The 11,857-nt window shown below is 40.3% G+C and overlaps 1 protein-coding gene across 13 annotated transcripts in view; it reads left to right on the top strand.

The window, feature by feature from the left end:
- LRCH3 (leucine rich repeats and calponin homology domain containing 3) overlaps nt 1-11,857 on the top strand; it is a 64,207-nt gene that overhangs the window by 48,768 nt on the left and 3,582 nt on the right. For 4 of the 13 annotated variants that reach the window (XM_084292282.1, XM_084292290.1, XM_084292289.1 and 1 more), the window contains 7 exons: nt 120-191; nt 1,095-1,143; nt 1,662-1,775; nt 2,399-2,517; nt 4,008-4,145; nt 6,288-6,365; nt 8,581-11,844. In XM_084292282.1, the coding sequence (XP_084148408.1) occupies nt 120-191; nt 1,095-1,143; nt 1,662-1,775; nt 2,399-2,517; nt 4,008-4,145; nt 6,288-6,365; nt 8,581-8,781 (771 nt within the window). In that variant the 3' untranslated portion in view covers nt 8,782-11,844. Of the gene's footprint in view, nt 1-119; nt 192-1,094; nt 1,144-1,661; nt 1,776-2,398; nt 2,518-4,007; nt 4,146-6,287; nt 6,366-8,580; nt 11,845-11,857 lie in introns of those variants that run through there. The other 9 variants (XM_084292287.1, XM_084292292.1, XM_084292294.1 and 6 more) reach the window with 6 other exon arrangements.

Below are 11,857 nucleotides of genomic sequence, written 5' to 3' on the forward strand. Positions count from 1 at the left end.
AACGTGACCGTGATGACCACTTTTTCCATTCTAACTCATCTACTCAATTCCACCTTTGCACGTGACCTTTCAGCCGTTTGCTAACACTGCTACTGCCTTCTCTTTCTTTCTGCATTCAGTCTCTCTCAGGGTTGAATCAGGAGAGCTGTGCTACTAGCCTGCCCAATGCTTCTACCTTCAGTCCTCTCAAGGTATCTCTCGCTATTATCATTCACCAATAAAGCCAACAAAAAGCTCTTGGATCCACACATCTGTTTTAGCAGGTGTTAGTCTGTCAGCTTCTAGTCAAAAGTTCAGGTAGGGGATGAATCTGATTTAACTGATTAAATTGTAGTAGGTATTACCTCATCTTAGCTTTAGGCTGTGTCTAGAGGAGGCCTAAGCTATAAAAACGTGGTAACCCAGCTCTGCTCCAAAGGGTTGTCTTTGATGTTGCTTTTTATTTACAAGATGATTTTTTTTCTTGACCAAGTTGAGTTTATCAAAAATGCTTTTGTTCTATTCTTTACCACCTTGCTTTTATCAGTGAATATAGGTATCCTTTATTCCTTTCTTTCTCTTTTGTGGAAACTGCTAAACTGAATGCATTCATCATGAGTAACCAGCCTATGTTAAGCACCATAGTAAACCACAGCAGGTTTCTCTAGGGAGAGTGATGTTCAGCGAATAGCAGTTCTGCATTACCAAAGATGTCAAAGAGGCTGTGTATTCTTCAGCGTTGCTGTTATGCAAGTTCTGCATGTTAATTTAATTATCTGCTTTTCTGTGTCCGTTTTGCAAAGAATACTTTGAAATTTTGGGTTAGATGGAAGAGTAAATATAGATCTGTCATTGCACTGTCAATGCTGTTTAATCTTTGTTGTTTTTTCCTTGGAGAAGAACAATTGTGTCATTTCTGCAAAAGAAAAAGCTTCATTGCTTTCTGCAGAGATGAGATGTGGGGAACAATGTGGTTTGTGTTTTTTTCACGTTTGTTTTTTTTTCTGAAGCATATTTAGATGGATGGAGCCTATTTTAAAACCTATCAAATGAAAATGTGCTCACAGCTTTTCCAGATTAGGACCATTTATACTCTTTTACTTGTTTATCCACAGAGTGATGACAGATCTACCATCTCTCCTGGATCACCTACCACTCAGACAGGTAACAGGGAAAGGCAGTAAAGTTTCTGGGAAAAAAAAGAGGGGAAGAGAAAAAAAAAAAAAAAAAAGAGATCAAAATGCCTGCTTGCATATTCATGCTGTAAGGAGAAGGGAGCATAGCTTCCCTTCCCTACTGCTGTGCTTGGTAGTTTACCCACTTATTTGGGTCTCCTTGGAAACACAAGAGGGAAGAGACAGCAGGGGTGAAGCATGTCTTCAGGGAGAGCGTAGGGTTTGGCTGCTTTAGGCTTTCCTGCCAGCTTTGGCCCACAGATGCATTCAGCAGCAGTCAGAACAGTTGTTGGAAGTGGTATGTGGAATGTGCTTTGCATGCAAGTGTCCTTGAAAGCGCCTTTTCCTGCTCTGTGCTTTTATCATGCATGCATGTAATTTATTTTGTCATTATATTAAAATTTTTGTTTTGTTCTTTTTATTTACCACATTGCTGAACCCATTTTCTATTTAAACTCTAACCGTTTCCTTCTTCCTCCTTTCCTGTGCCTTCCCGCGTTTGTTTAGTCCACCTTTCCCCTCCATATCCTGGTCATGCAGCCCCGCCTTCCTATAGAAACCCTTCCCAGCGACCTGAGAGTTTCCTTTTCCGAACAGCTGTCAGGGATGAAGCAAACAAAGGTAGGTTACGTAGCTCAGAAATTAGCTAGTTTTGCTACATTTTCGTAATATCTGCCTTGACTAGGTTTTGCACTGTTCTATTATTTCAGGTCATTATTGTCAAACTAGTTTTCGAGTTCCATTTATAGACACATAGCATTAAATACTTTGTGAATAAGCAGTTTTTTATTTAGAGCTGCCAAATATTCTTTTATCATATTTGCGGAAACGTGGGAATTTGTTCTTCCTGGTCTGTGCTTACACTTAAGGACATGCCACACAAGCCTTCAACAAGTGGTGAGGGCAGCTCAATATAGTAGCACATAACAAAATCGCCGTTTCTGTAGAAAGACTGAACTCTTTCAACATAATTCATCTGTCAAAACCTTGTCATCTTTTCGTGAATGATTATTAGCCAACTGAAACAAAAAAATCTAAATGAAAAGGAACTTGTGTTATGGAAACACCTCATTTAGATTAATAGATCATTAGCTTGATAGATTAATAAGCTAATGAAAGAAACAGATTTGAGAAAAGGAATACACTGTACCCCTTCTGGACACTGTGTGTGCTGTGTAGTGCAGCAGGGAAGGACAGTCAGCCAAACCATGCTTATTGGTTCTTTCCTTCATGCTACTTTTCAGTGGTTACTTCATCTTCTACACACGCCTTGTCTCCTGCTAATGACTGTGCAGACCCCAGGGTCAGACAAAACTCCAAGCAGCGTGAAGAGGAGCTGGAGCTAATAGAGCAGCTCCGTAAGGTAAGTGCTTACAGAAACCAGTGTGTGGACGTCTTGGTAAATGCATTCATTGCATGCCATCATGTTAAGGCTGCCCTTGTGTTTTGGACTGATTTCAGTGAACCATTTATGGCGAGGGGTTGGCCAAAATGAAATGGCACCGTGCAATCTGAGTGTTCCTTTCAGATGGATGCAGTGGTGGTCGCTTTGTTGTGGGGGAATAAAGTTAGCTTAATTGCTGTAGAATATACAGTCCTGACTGTCGCTTTTGAACAGCCAATGATCTCTGCTTTTAAAATAAATATGTACTTTCTTCCTTATCACCCTTCCCACTTGTTAGGAAGTCTGGAAAGCTCCCACAATGTCTTCCTTTTAATCAGCTTTTAAAAACTCAGCTGAAAAGCCCCCGCAGAAAAGCAAGCGGAATGCAGAGGCTGCTGCCAGTAATGCTGACAGCGTGGTGTCCTTGTGTGTTCTGAATCCATCCATTGCTTCTTGCTTTAGCTATCCTTAGTTACGTGTAGAATACCTGTAGCATGAGCATTCCTTGTGCTTGCACTTTTTGTCTGTTTAGGGTCAGTAGGCCCTGCTTTGTGCCCAGGTACAGTGGTGAATATGCCATGTGCCATTAAGGTACTGCTCTGCTTTGCCCCAGGCGTGTTTCTGGTGAGCTTGAAGGGCTTCCCTGAAGTGCTTTAATGCTTTGAGCTTTCTCAAGGAAAAAGAATTCCTCTTTGTTAATGCCAATTTTAAAAGCCATAAGCATCCCAGATGGACAGAGAGAGTTCCTTCTCTTTGCAAATTTTGAAGTAAGGACAATCTGCTTTCTCTGAAGAGAAAGTTCTCTTAAGTAAAATGAAAGAAAACTTGATGATGTTTGTAGAGCCTTTGATCTCTTATCTTGGAATGCTTTGTATGCAGTCTCTCTTGTTCTGCTTCCTGGGTAAGCTTAAATCTTCTTTTGTATTCTTAAAATTTAAGATACAGCATAGCTCAGAGAAACTCATGCAACATATGACATAAGATGAAATGCCTGATTTGAATTTGTATTAATTCCCTGAAACAACTGTTAACTACCTTGGTTTTTAAAACTATTGGCACAAAGCAGTTTGTTTTTTTCTTTACAGAGACTTTTGTTAGCTGTGTTGTCCTCCAACTCACAAACACTATTATTTTAAATTCTCTTGGCAGAACCATTCATTGAGAATGTGTGGGATTAGGAATACTGTTCTTAGACTCTGACTTCCGTTATTTTTGAGTAAAGGTTGTATTAATCCCCTGTGCTGTGCAGTGAAAGCTGTTCAGCATGGAGCTCAGCTGCTCCCAGACTGTGTTCAGCTCTGGCCCAGTGCTGAGCAGAACCTTTCTTGGTGTTAGAAAGCTGTTCAGGAGTGTCCTGAGGATGGACAGTGTTGTAATGCAAATGCTTCTGCCTCTTACAAAATGTTCTGCAGAGTGAAACAACTGGAAACAGCCCTTATGTTTTGTGTGTCCACGTTCATTTTTCACAGAATATTGAATCACGGTTGAAAGTGTCACTGCCCAGTGATCTTGGAGCAGCTCTCACCGACGGTGTTGTTCTGTGCCATTTAGCTAATCATGTGCGTCCTCGGTCTGTTCCCAGCATTCATGTCCCCTCACCTGCTGTTGTAAGTATGTACTAATGGTAGTACTTTATAAATGTCCAAAATGCCATCCTGCAAAGATCTGTAATCCAGGCAAGTGCTAAATTCTTCATTCTCATCTGTGATCATACATGACAAAAAATAACTGTTTTGTCTGAACAATGTCTGTAGCTTTGTTAAAAATGTTTAGGTTTGTTTCCTTTAAGTAAAGTTACTTCTAATACAGATTTTAAGAAAACAGTAAGATTTTCAAGCCCTTGCTACATTAACTTGAAAACTAATGAAATGAAAGACAGTTCAGCGTGAAAACTGAAGTAGGATATTTCAGAAGATCAAAAGGTCTGAGAAGTTCGGGAAACCAGGGAAGCATAACGTTCTTTACAATACTTACAATCCCACCACACGAGAGCACAAATGGGCAGAGAAGCCAAATTGATGTATGTCCACTTCACAGCAAGATAAATTTATCTGCTTAGGAATTTCAGCAGAGCACACTTGAGCTACAGTTGCATGTGCTTGGAGAACACCATCTCCCGGAACAAAGTAAATCCAATCATACCTTTGTGATAACAGGAAAAAAAAGTTTACTTTGTATTTGGGGGCTGTTCAGAGCAAGGAAAGAAGTACACAGAGAAGTTTGAAATACTTTGTCTAACTGCAGTGTTTCTGGAAAGCAATGATGATAATATATTTATAGGTGTATTACTCTGAATCACATGGGGAAAGCACAAAATGAGGGAAAGGTCAAGAACTGTGACATACAAATTATTTACCTAATCTCAACCCCCCAGAAAAATCTTTGGCAGTCAAAGTTCAGTGAAAATATTTAGGATCAGCTGCTTGAAGGTAGTATGGAGAGACAAAATGCCTGTTACGCACCTTCACATTTTCTTAAAATTATGTAAATAAGGAAAAAAAATTCTCCTGGGGCAAGAAGTTGAAACAAGCATGTTGTTTGCTTTCACTTATTTTGGAGTCAGTTCTTGTGTTGGAATTTGAACTGGCACTGCTGCATACTGTATCACTGTGGTTCTTGCTTGGAGTTATGTGAACAAGCGGCTGTCTTCATTATTTTGAGAATGATTGAGCAGGACACGCCAGCATTTTAGGCAGATCGTGGAATCATTAAGAGAAGAGGCATACAGCCGCTATTCAGAAGACTCATGTCATTAAGAATATCTTTTCAATGGCCTGGTTTTATGTGCTGTGGCATATTCTGTGTTGCAAATTAAATCGTGGCTTTGTCAGAGATCTCAAGGAAGAGGCAGCCTGTAGCTGGACGGCTCCAGGAGCAGAAGAGGCATCATGTCTTTCCTCACTTACACTGGGATCTTTGTATTCCTTTCATCCTTCAGAAGAAGTCAGCAATACCCTTTAACCTGCTTTCTTGGTGGGGAAATATGGCACACTGATGGGACAGAGGAAAAAACCCACCAGTCTAAGTTTCCCTCACGGAAAAATACTGAACTCGTAGAAGCTGCCACCTGCTGCTACGTAGACTGGGTAGCTTGTACAAAAGAACAGGAAGCTTGTGTCTTTTTAATCGGAAAAGAATAAGCTTCAAGAATAGAAAGAAGACTGAGCCTCTGCAGTGGTATGTCTGTGTAGTTGTGAGAGTTAAGTATATAGAAAAAAAGACTTGAAAAAAATGCCAGTGAGTTCAATTGAAGCAGCTGTATCAAACCCACCTGCAGGAGGCTTACGTGCAGCAAGTCTCAATTTCGGTTGTATTCCATTAATCTCTGGTTTCATCTAGCCTTCATTTTTTATTGTTGTTAGTTGAAATAAAGTTTGAAATATTTGTATAATATAGTGATCCAGAACAAACTCCAGATTGCTTCATACCATGAAATCGCTCAGAAATCACAGCACAGGAGCTACACTCATGTGCTTCATTCAAAATGCTTTTTTAATTATCATATTGTAGTCACAGAAAGTGTTAGCCTGTTGTAACATATCTCACAGGTTAGAATTGTCCTTTTTTGAACATCCATCATTCATAAATTGGCTTGGAAATTTTTTGAAATTTTGAAACCGCAACAGAGCCTGGTTTGAATTAGACACGTTTGTCAGTGTGGTATGTTTTTGGCAAAGAGTTCTATTAAGAGTTTTCTTTAAATAAAGAAATCCTTCCAATTAAGAACACTCTGCCTGCCTCCTTTGCAGCCTAAACTTACGATGGCAAAATGCAGACGAAACGTGGAGAATTTCTTGGAAGCTTGCAGAAGGATTGGAGTGCCTCAGGTACATATTTCTGTTACTCTCACGTTACATTTCAGGTGCAGTTCTAAAACCTTCTTTGAATAAGTTTGTGAAAATAAGTTGATTAAAAGTTTAGAAGGCATGAGGTGCGCTGTGCTATGTAGATCAGACTTACCTTGCATTGTCTTCTAGAATAAAATAAAGTTGGAAATAGTTTATATAGAGGCTGATTCACTTACTGATGTGCCTTAAGTTCTTAACAGTTGGCTGCAGCTTGAGCTCGCTTTAGAACTGCAAGGTTCATCTATAAAGACAATGAAGTTTTCTCAAGATTAGATACTAGGTGGGATAAAATTTGGGTGGTGTTTTGCATGTGTTACTACCATTCTAAAACATTTGGCTTTCCTTCAGAATAATCCTTTAACACAAACATCTGTACTGTCTTACCAAGAAGTCACGCTGTTGTTGGCCTTTCTCTAATGGTAGCTATCTTTGCATAGATCCTAATTCTTCTTGTTACGTACCAGTGGTAGAACTCTTACCTTCTGGTATTCCTTTTCCCTTTGAAACTGGAATAGCTAAGAGGTAGGAACATATAAAATAATCTGAGTCCAGCTATCGTGTTTTATGCTATCCTATCCTTTCAACTTTGTCTTATTCAGCAGCTGTTTCAGTACAAATAATTTTGATATGTCATGTTTTTCTTTATTTTTCTTCTAGTGCATTAATTGGATTGGTTTCTTATGCTGCTAAGTATTAGCGTTTTTATTGTAGGTGCTCTTTTCTGTATTATGAAAGGGAAAAGTAGATCCAGTGACTCATTGCCCTGCTGTTTCTAAAAGCAATGCTCTCGAGTCAGTCATGCAGTATTATCTGATAGTTTCGCTGGAAGGCATTTGAGGCATTGGGATTTTGGGATAGCAAATTTATTGAGCTGTCTAGCAATTTGACATGGCTCACTGGTGAATGGCATTGGAACGTTGTAGGGAGTCAAAACTGGTCATTAGTGCTCTGAGATTCTTCGCTATTTTGGTTCCTCTAAGAAAGTCGAAACTTTGCTTCCCAGAGGGACTGTACAATATAAATTCTTCTGGGGCAAAATTGTTCAATTCCATCCCAGCTTCCCTATTTATAGCTCTCTTAGATAAGTAGATTAACTTTTTTTTTTTTTTTTTTCGGGCTAGAATACAAAGCAGATCACTGAAATGACCCAAATTTAAAAACAAAACAAAATAACACTCCAGCAGGAATTCCCCTTATAGACCCAGTCTGCTACAGCTGCTACAGCTACTATCTAGGATCCTCCCATTTTTCTGATTTCTCCTGCTTTCATGTGAAAGAGTTCAAGGAGAATGTCTCTGGGGAAACTTACTGAAATACCCCCAGCTGAATTCTAAGTTGCTCTCACATATCTCCATTACACGTCTACGGAGATGAGACGGTAAGATATCTGTATGAAAGAATGGCATGGCAACCTAATACATTTCTTTGCTAAAAAGATGCCTGCAGGTATTTCCTTTCATTTAAATCGTGATTACAAAAATAAAAAGCTTTCTGGAAGTATGGATCTATGTAGAAATACTTACCTTCTTAGAGGAAGGCTACTTTATGTAAAAAGCTAATTTAGAAAGCGGTAATTATCACAGTAAAGCAGCTATTTCTGTAGGACTTTGCTAGTTAGAGCTCTTGCATCAAAAGAAACCAAAGTTAAACAGATTGGCATGTGCATCTAAATTTCATTGATTTACCGCAGTTACCTCTGTGGAAGGGAGGCAAATGGTACCCAGTGGGAATAGTTATAGAACACAAACTAATTAGTAATAGATTAAACAGTAATTTGTAAAAGATGCTTCTGTAGAGTACTGCACTGGAGCATCAATTACGTACAAATAACGCCTTGTGCTGTTTCTGTTAATTAAGATACAGTGTGAGTACTCAGTGCCAAAAAGCTGCAGTCTGTTTCCCCTGAAAAAAAATGTTTTTCCCTATGGCACGTGTAAACTGCTGTGTTTTTAACAGCAAAGCCTGGTACACGTGTAAGGTGCACAGGTGACAGATACTAAACTCCAGGTAGTCGCATTGAGCACGTTCTTTGTCACACAGATTCTTTTGGAGAATTAACCTGCTGCCACGTGCTGCTTGAACATGTAGGATGTATCTGAAATGTCTGATGTCTGACTGCTCCGTGGATGTTGCTATGGCTAACTGACCTTTTTTTTCTGTCTGTTTTCCCTTCCTGCTCACACACTCTGGACAGGACAATCTTTGTTCCCCTTCTGACATTCTTCAGCTAAACCTCAGCGTTAAAAGAACAGTTGAGACTCTTCTTTCCCTGGGGACAGATTCAGAAGAATCCAGTCTTGTCTCCCTTTCCATTCAGCTCTGGGGCTTTGTGGTGTTTTACTGTACTCTAATGCTAACGCTCTGTATGGTCTATCGCTGGGTCTTCTTTCTCTAGCTGAAGGATAGTGCCGCTGCTTCCTCCCTCCAGCGCTTGGTAAAGGATTTGGGGCTTTGTCAAGACCCCGTGTACGAAGCGCTTTCCTTCCCACTTATGGGACAGAGGTGACACACCTCCATCTGTGACATAACTCACATTTGTATTTGCTGTGTGATATTTAGCAGATGTAACGCGAAGGGGGGAAGTGCTGTCCATGGGCTAGAGCAAGGGACTGAGGTGTAGGGACGTGTAGGTGCGTGCTGTAGTCTGACTGCTGCCGAGTGATGTAGCACTGGGAGCACTGCAGTCAGTTTGTGCCTGGGTTTCCCTGTCTGTATAATAGGAATTGCACCACTTCGGTGAATTGCTTTGGGATTATCTGATGAAAAATGTTAACAAATACAAAGTTTTTCTTCTCAACATTAGTGTTCTTGATGAGATCTCACAGTCTTAGGAGACATGGTCTGATGAGTTTTGTCTACAAGACGTTGGGGTTTGTTCTTACCCTAGCTCTTTATCCTGCTTCTGAGGAGATACGACTTTCACATTTGTAGACCGATGTATTACTTCTCAGTCAGGATTTTTAAAATAACTGTCAGTGAATCCTCAGCTACTTGGGCTTTGGAACAGGTCAAGCAGGAAATTTTCAGAGTGAGCTCTTCCCTCAACTCAGAGGGAGCTCTTCTGGCACAGGAGAAAACTTCAAGGTTCTATCAGATGCCACAGGACTGCTGCAGCATTTTATGGTGCTCTGACTAAAACTTAACAAAGGCTTCTTGAGTTGCCACTCAGCTGTGGGACCCCAGACTATGGTCATTCCCTTTTTCCTCCTATTTAGTCATTTTCAGAAACTTGTATATCACACAGCTACAGAAACACAAGTCCTGGCTGCACATTCAGTTCCCTCTTCGCTGTTTTACAAAACTCAGGTAGTCTTCCACAACGCTCAAAGCTTTTCCTTCCCTGGAGAAGCATCCTGGCTCTCTCATTTCTCAGGGACACTTCCGAACTTCAGGGCCCTCCTCATGTCGTGTACAAAAGACCATGTCTCCTCAGAGTGTAGGTCGGCTCAGGGCACGCTGTTCAGAGCTCAGTTTCAGGTAAGTGTTAGGTTAAATGGCTGTTCCCAGTGTTGTTTCAATAAATTTGTTATATCTGAATATCCAGTAAATGGCCTGTAAGCCCTGTCCAGGCGGTGGTAGCATTCCAGCACTAAGCTGGCACAAACTCCGGAGCACGGTTTCAGATACGCAGGAGTTTAGCTGCAAACGAGGTCACTACCAGTAAAGATGTGTTGTGTACGTGGATCTCACAAGCTCTTGTAACATAAAATGAGTATTTAACAAAGGAGCGAGCAGAGGAGTTAATGCCCTCTTCCTGAACCACACTGTGACTGGCACAAAGCGTTCTGTCCAAGCAAAACATTTCTGCTGCAAGAGGGGACCTTTGGCAAGGGGGAGAGACGATTTTATTTTTCAACAAGCTATTTTTGCACTGTTTACTGGCGTGAACTGAAATGAACTCGGTTCCTATGTTTCTTAACTTCTTCTAATGAACACTGTGATAAAAGCTGCAAGGGGTCTTACACTAACAGTGCCTTCCTTTTTTTCCAAATTTTGTTTGTCACGGCTGTCTCTGTGGTATGGAGTCATTCCAAAGCTTCTCCCCCTTATCTATTTGCATACATAAGAAAACTGATAAATATTTGCTCTGGTTTACAAGTATTTCTCAAAAAGCACATTTTTTTTTCAAAATAACAATTTTGCTGAAAGGAAAATGCATTTCGCCTTGATTGTCTGGCTTACTGCAAGAATTTGTCTGGGTTAATTTGCTTTTTCTCTACTCTGAGCTGTGCGGGAGGCATTGGCTGCTGTTATTCTGAAGGATTTAATATCAAAAAATATCAGTAAAGATGCAAAGAGTGGAAAATTCATATTGCAGTGGAAATAACATGTGAAAAGGGAAATCTCTGCAGCTCTATAGGAAGGACACAAGTTGGTTATTTCTAGAGATACAGAGGACTGTTGGACATGCATCCTGTCCCTGGATGATTGTTGTGGGGTGAGGATGGCCCAGGTGTGCCAAGGACTTATGTGTAGGATGAGGCTTTAAATCCACCTGATGCTGAGAATAGCACAATTCTTAATAAACGATTTGAAACCTCTTTTTGCACTCGGTGTATTACTCTTACTCTTCAGAATGGTTGTGCAAGTGACTGTTCAGTAGGCTGCCCTCTGAAAGGTTTAAAAAAAAAAAAAAAAAAAGCAGTAGCAACTCATACATAATATCGGAGGGATATTTGCCTTTAAAAACTGCCGATTTCTCATTGCCTTGAACAGGAGAAATTACATTTTCTACATCTGTTATCAAAGTTACTCATACACAGAAGCAAGTCGGGGGGTTCCTTCGTAAAACAACCTATACTTTCTATTTTTTTTTTTTGTGTGTCTCCCAAGGAATTTGGGAAATGGAGGCCAGGCCGTACATCTGGACAGAAGGATCTCAGATGTGCAGCGTCTCCTTACGAGAACTGATTTTAAGCGTGACATTTCCTGTTAGCCTTGTTGCAGTGTTTCCATGGCACACATCAGTACTTCATTCTCTGCCTTAAATTGGTATTCACTTGGTGGCTGAACAAGGCTTGCTATGTGATGACTCTCAACAAGTCAATTCTGTTTGGGAAAGGAAGCCGTGGTTCCTTCTCTCCTCTGCAGATTCATGTTCAAGTGAAGCTTTCCCCCTCCTTAAGTCAGTTGAATTTTGGTTTCACAAGCTGCTGCCATTTCAGTGTGGGCAGAGATAAAGGATTTTGCTGTTTTGCAGTTTTCCTATAATCCTTTTCCAAATTCTCATTATTCATACACGTTTTCTGCACGACGCCTGATAAAGAAACACAACGATTAGCCCAAGAACTCCTGTTTTAAGTAATCACGTTCAGTTCTGTATTCACCAGTAGAAATTTCATTTCATTTGTGTGTGTGCGTGCTAGCTGTCCGTAACATTTCCTATTTCAGTCTCCTTTTGCTTAATTTTTCGTTTCGGTTGAGTGTTTTTCATCCATTTTGTTTTTTGTCTTTTGTTTTGTTCCCCATTC

The sequence above is a fragment of the Netta rufina genome (assembly GCF_964035555.1).
Source record: "Netta rufina genome assembly, chromosome: 9".
Taxonomy (NCBI): domain Eukaryota; kingdom Metazoa; phylum Chordata; class Aves; order Anseriformes; family Anatidae; genus Netta; species Netta rufina.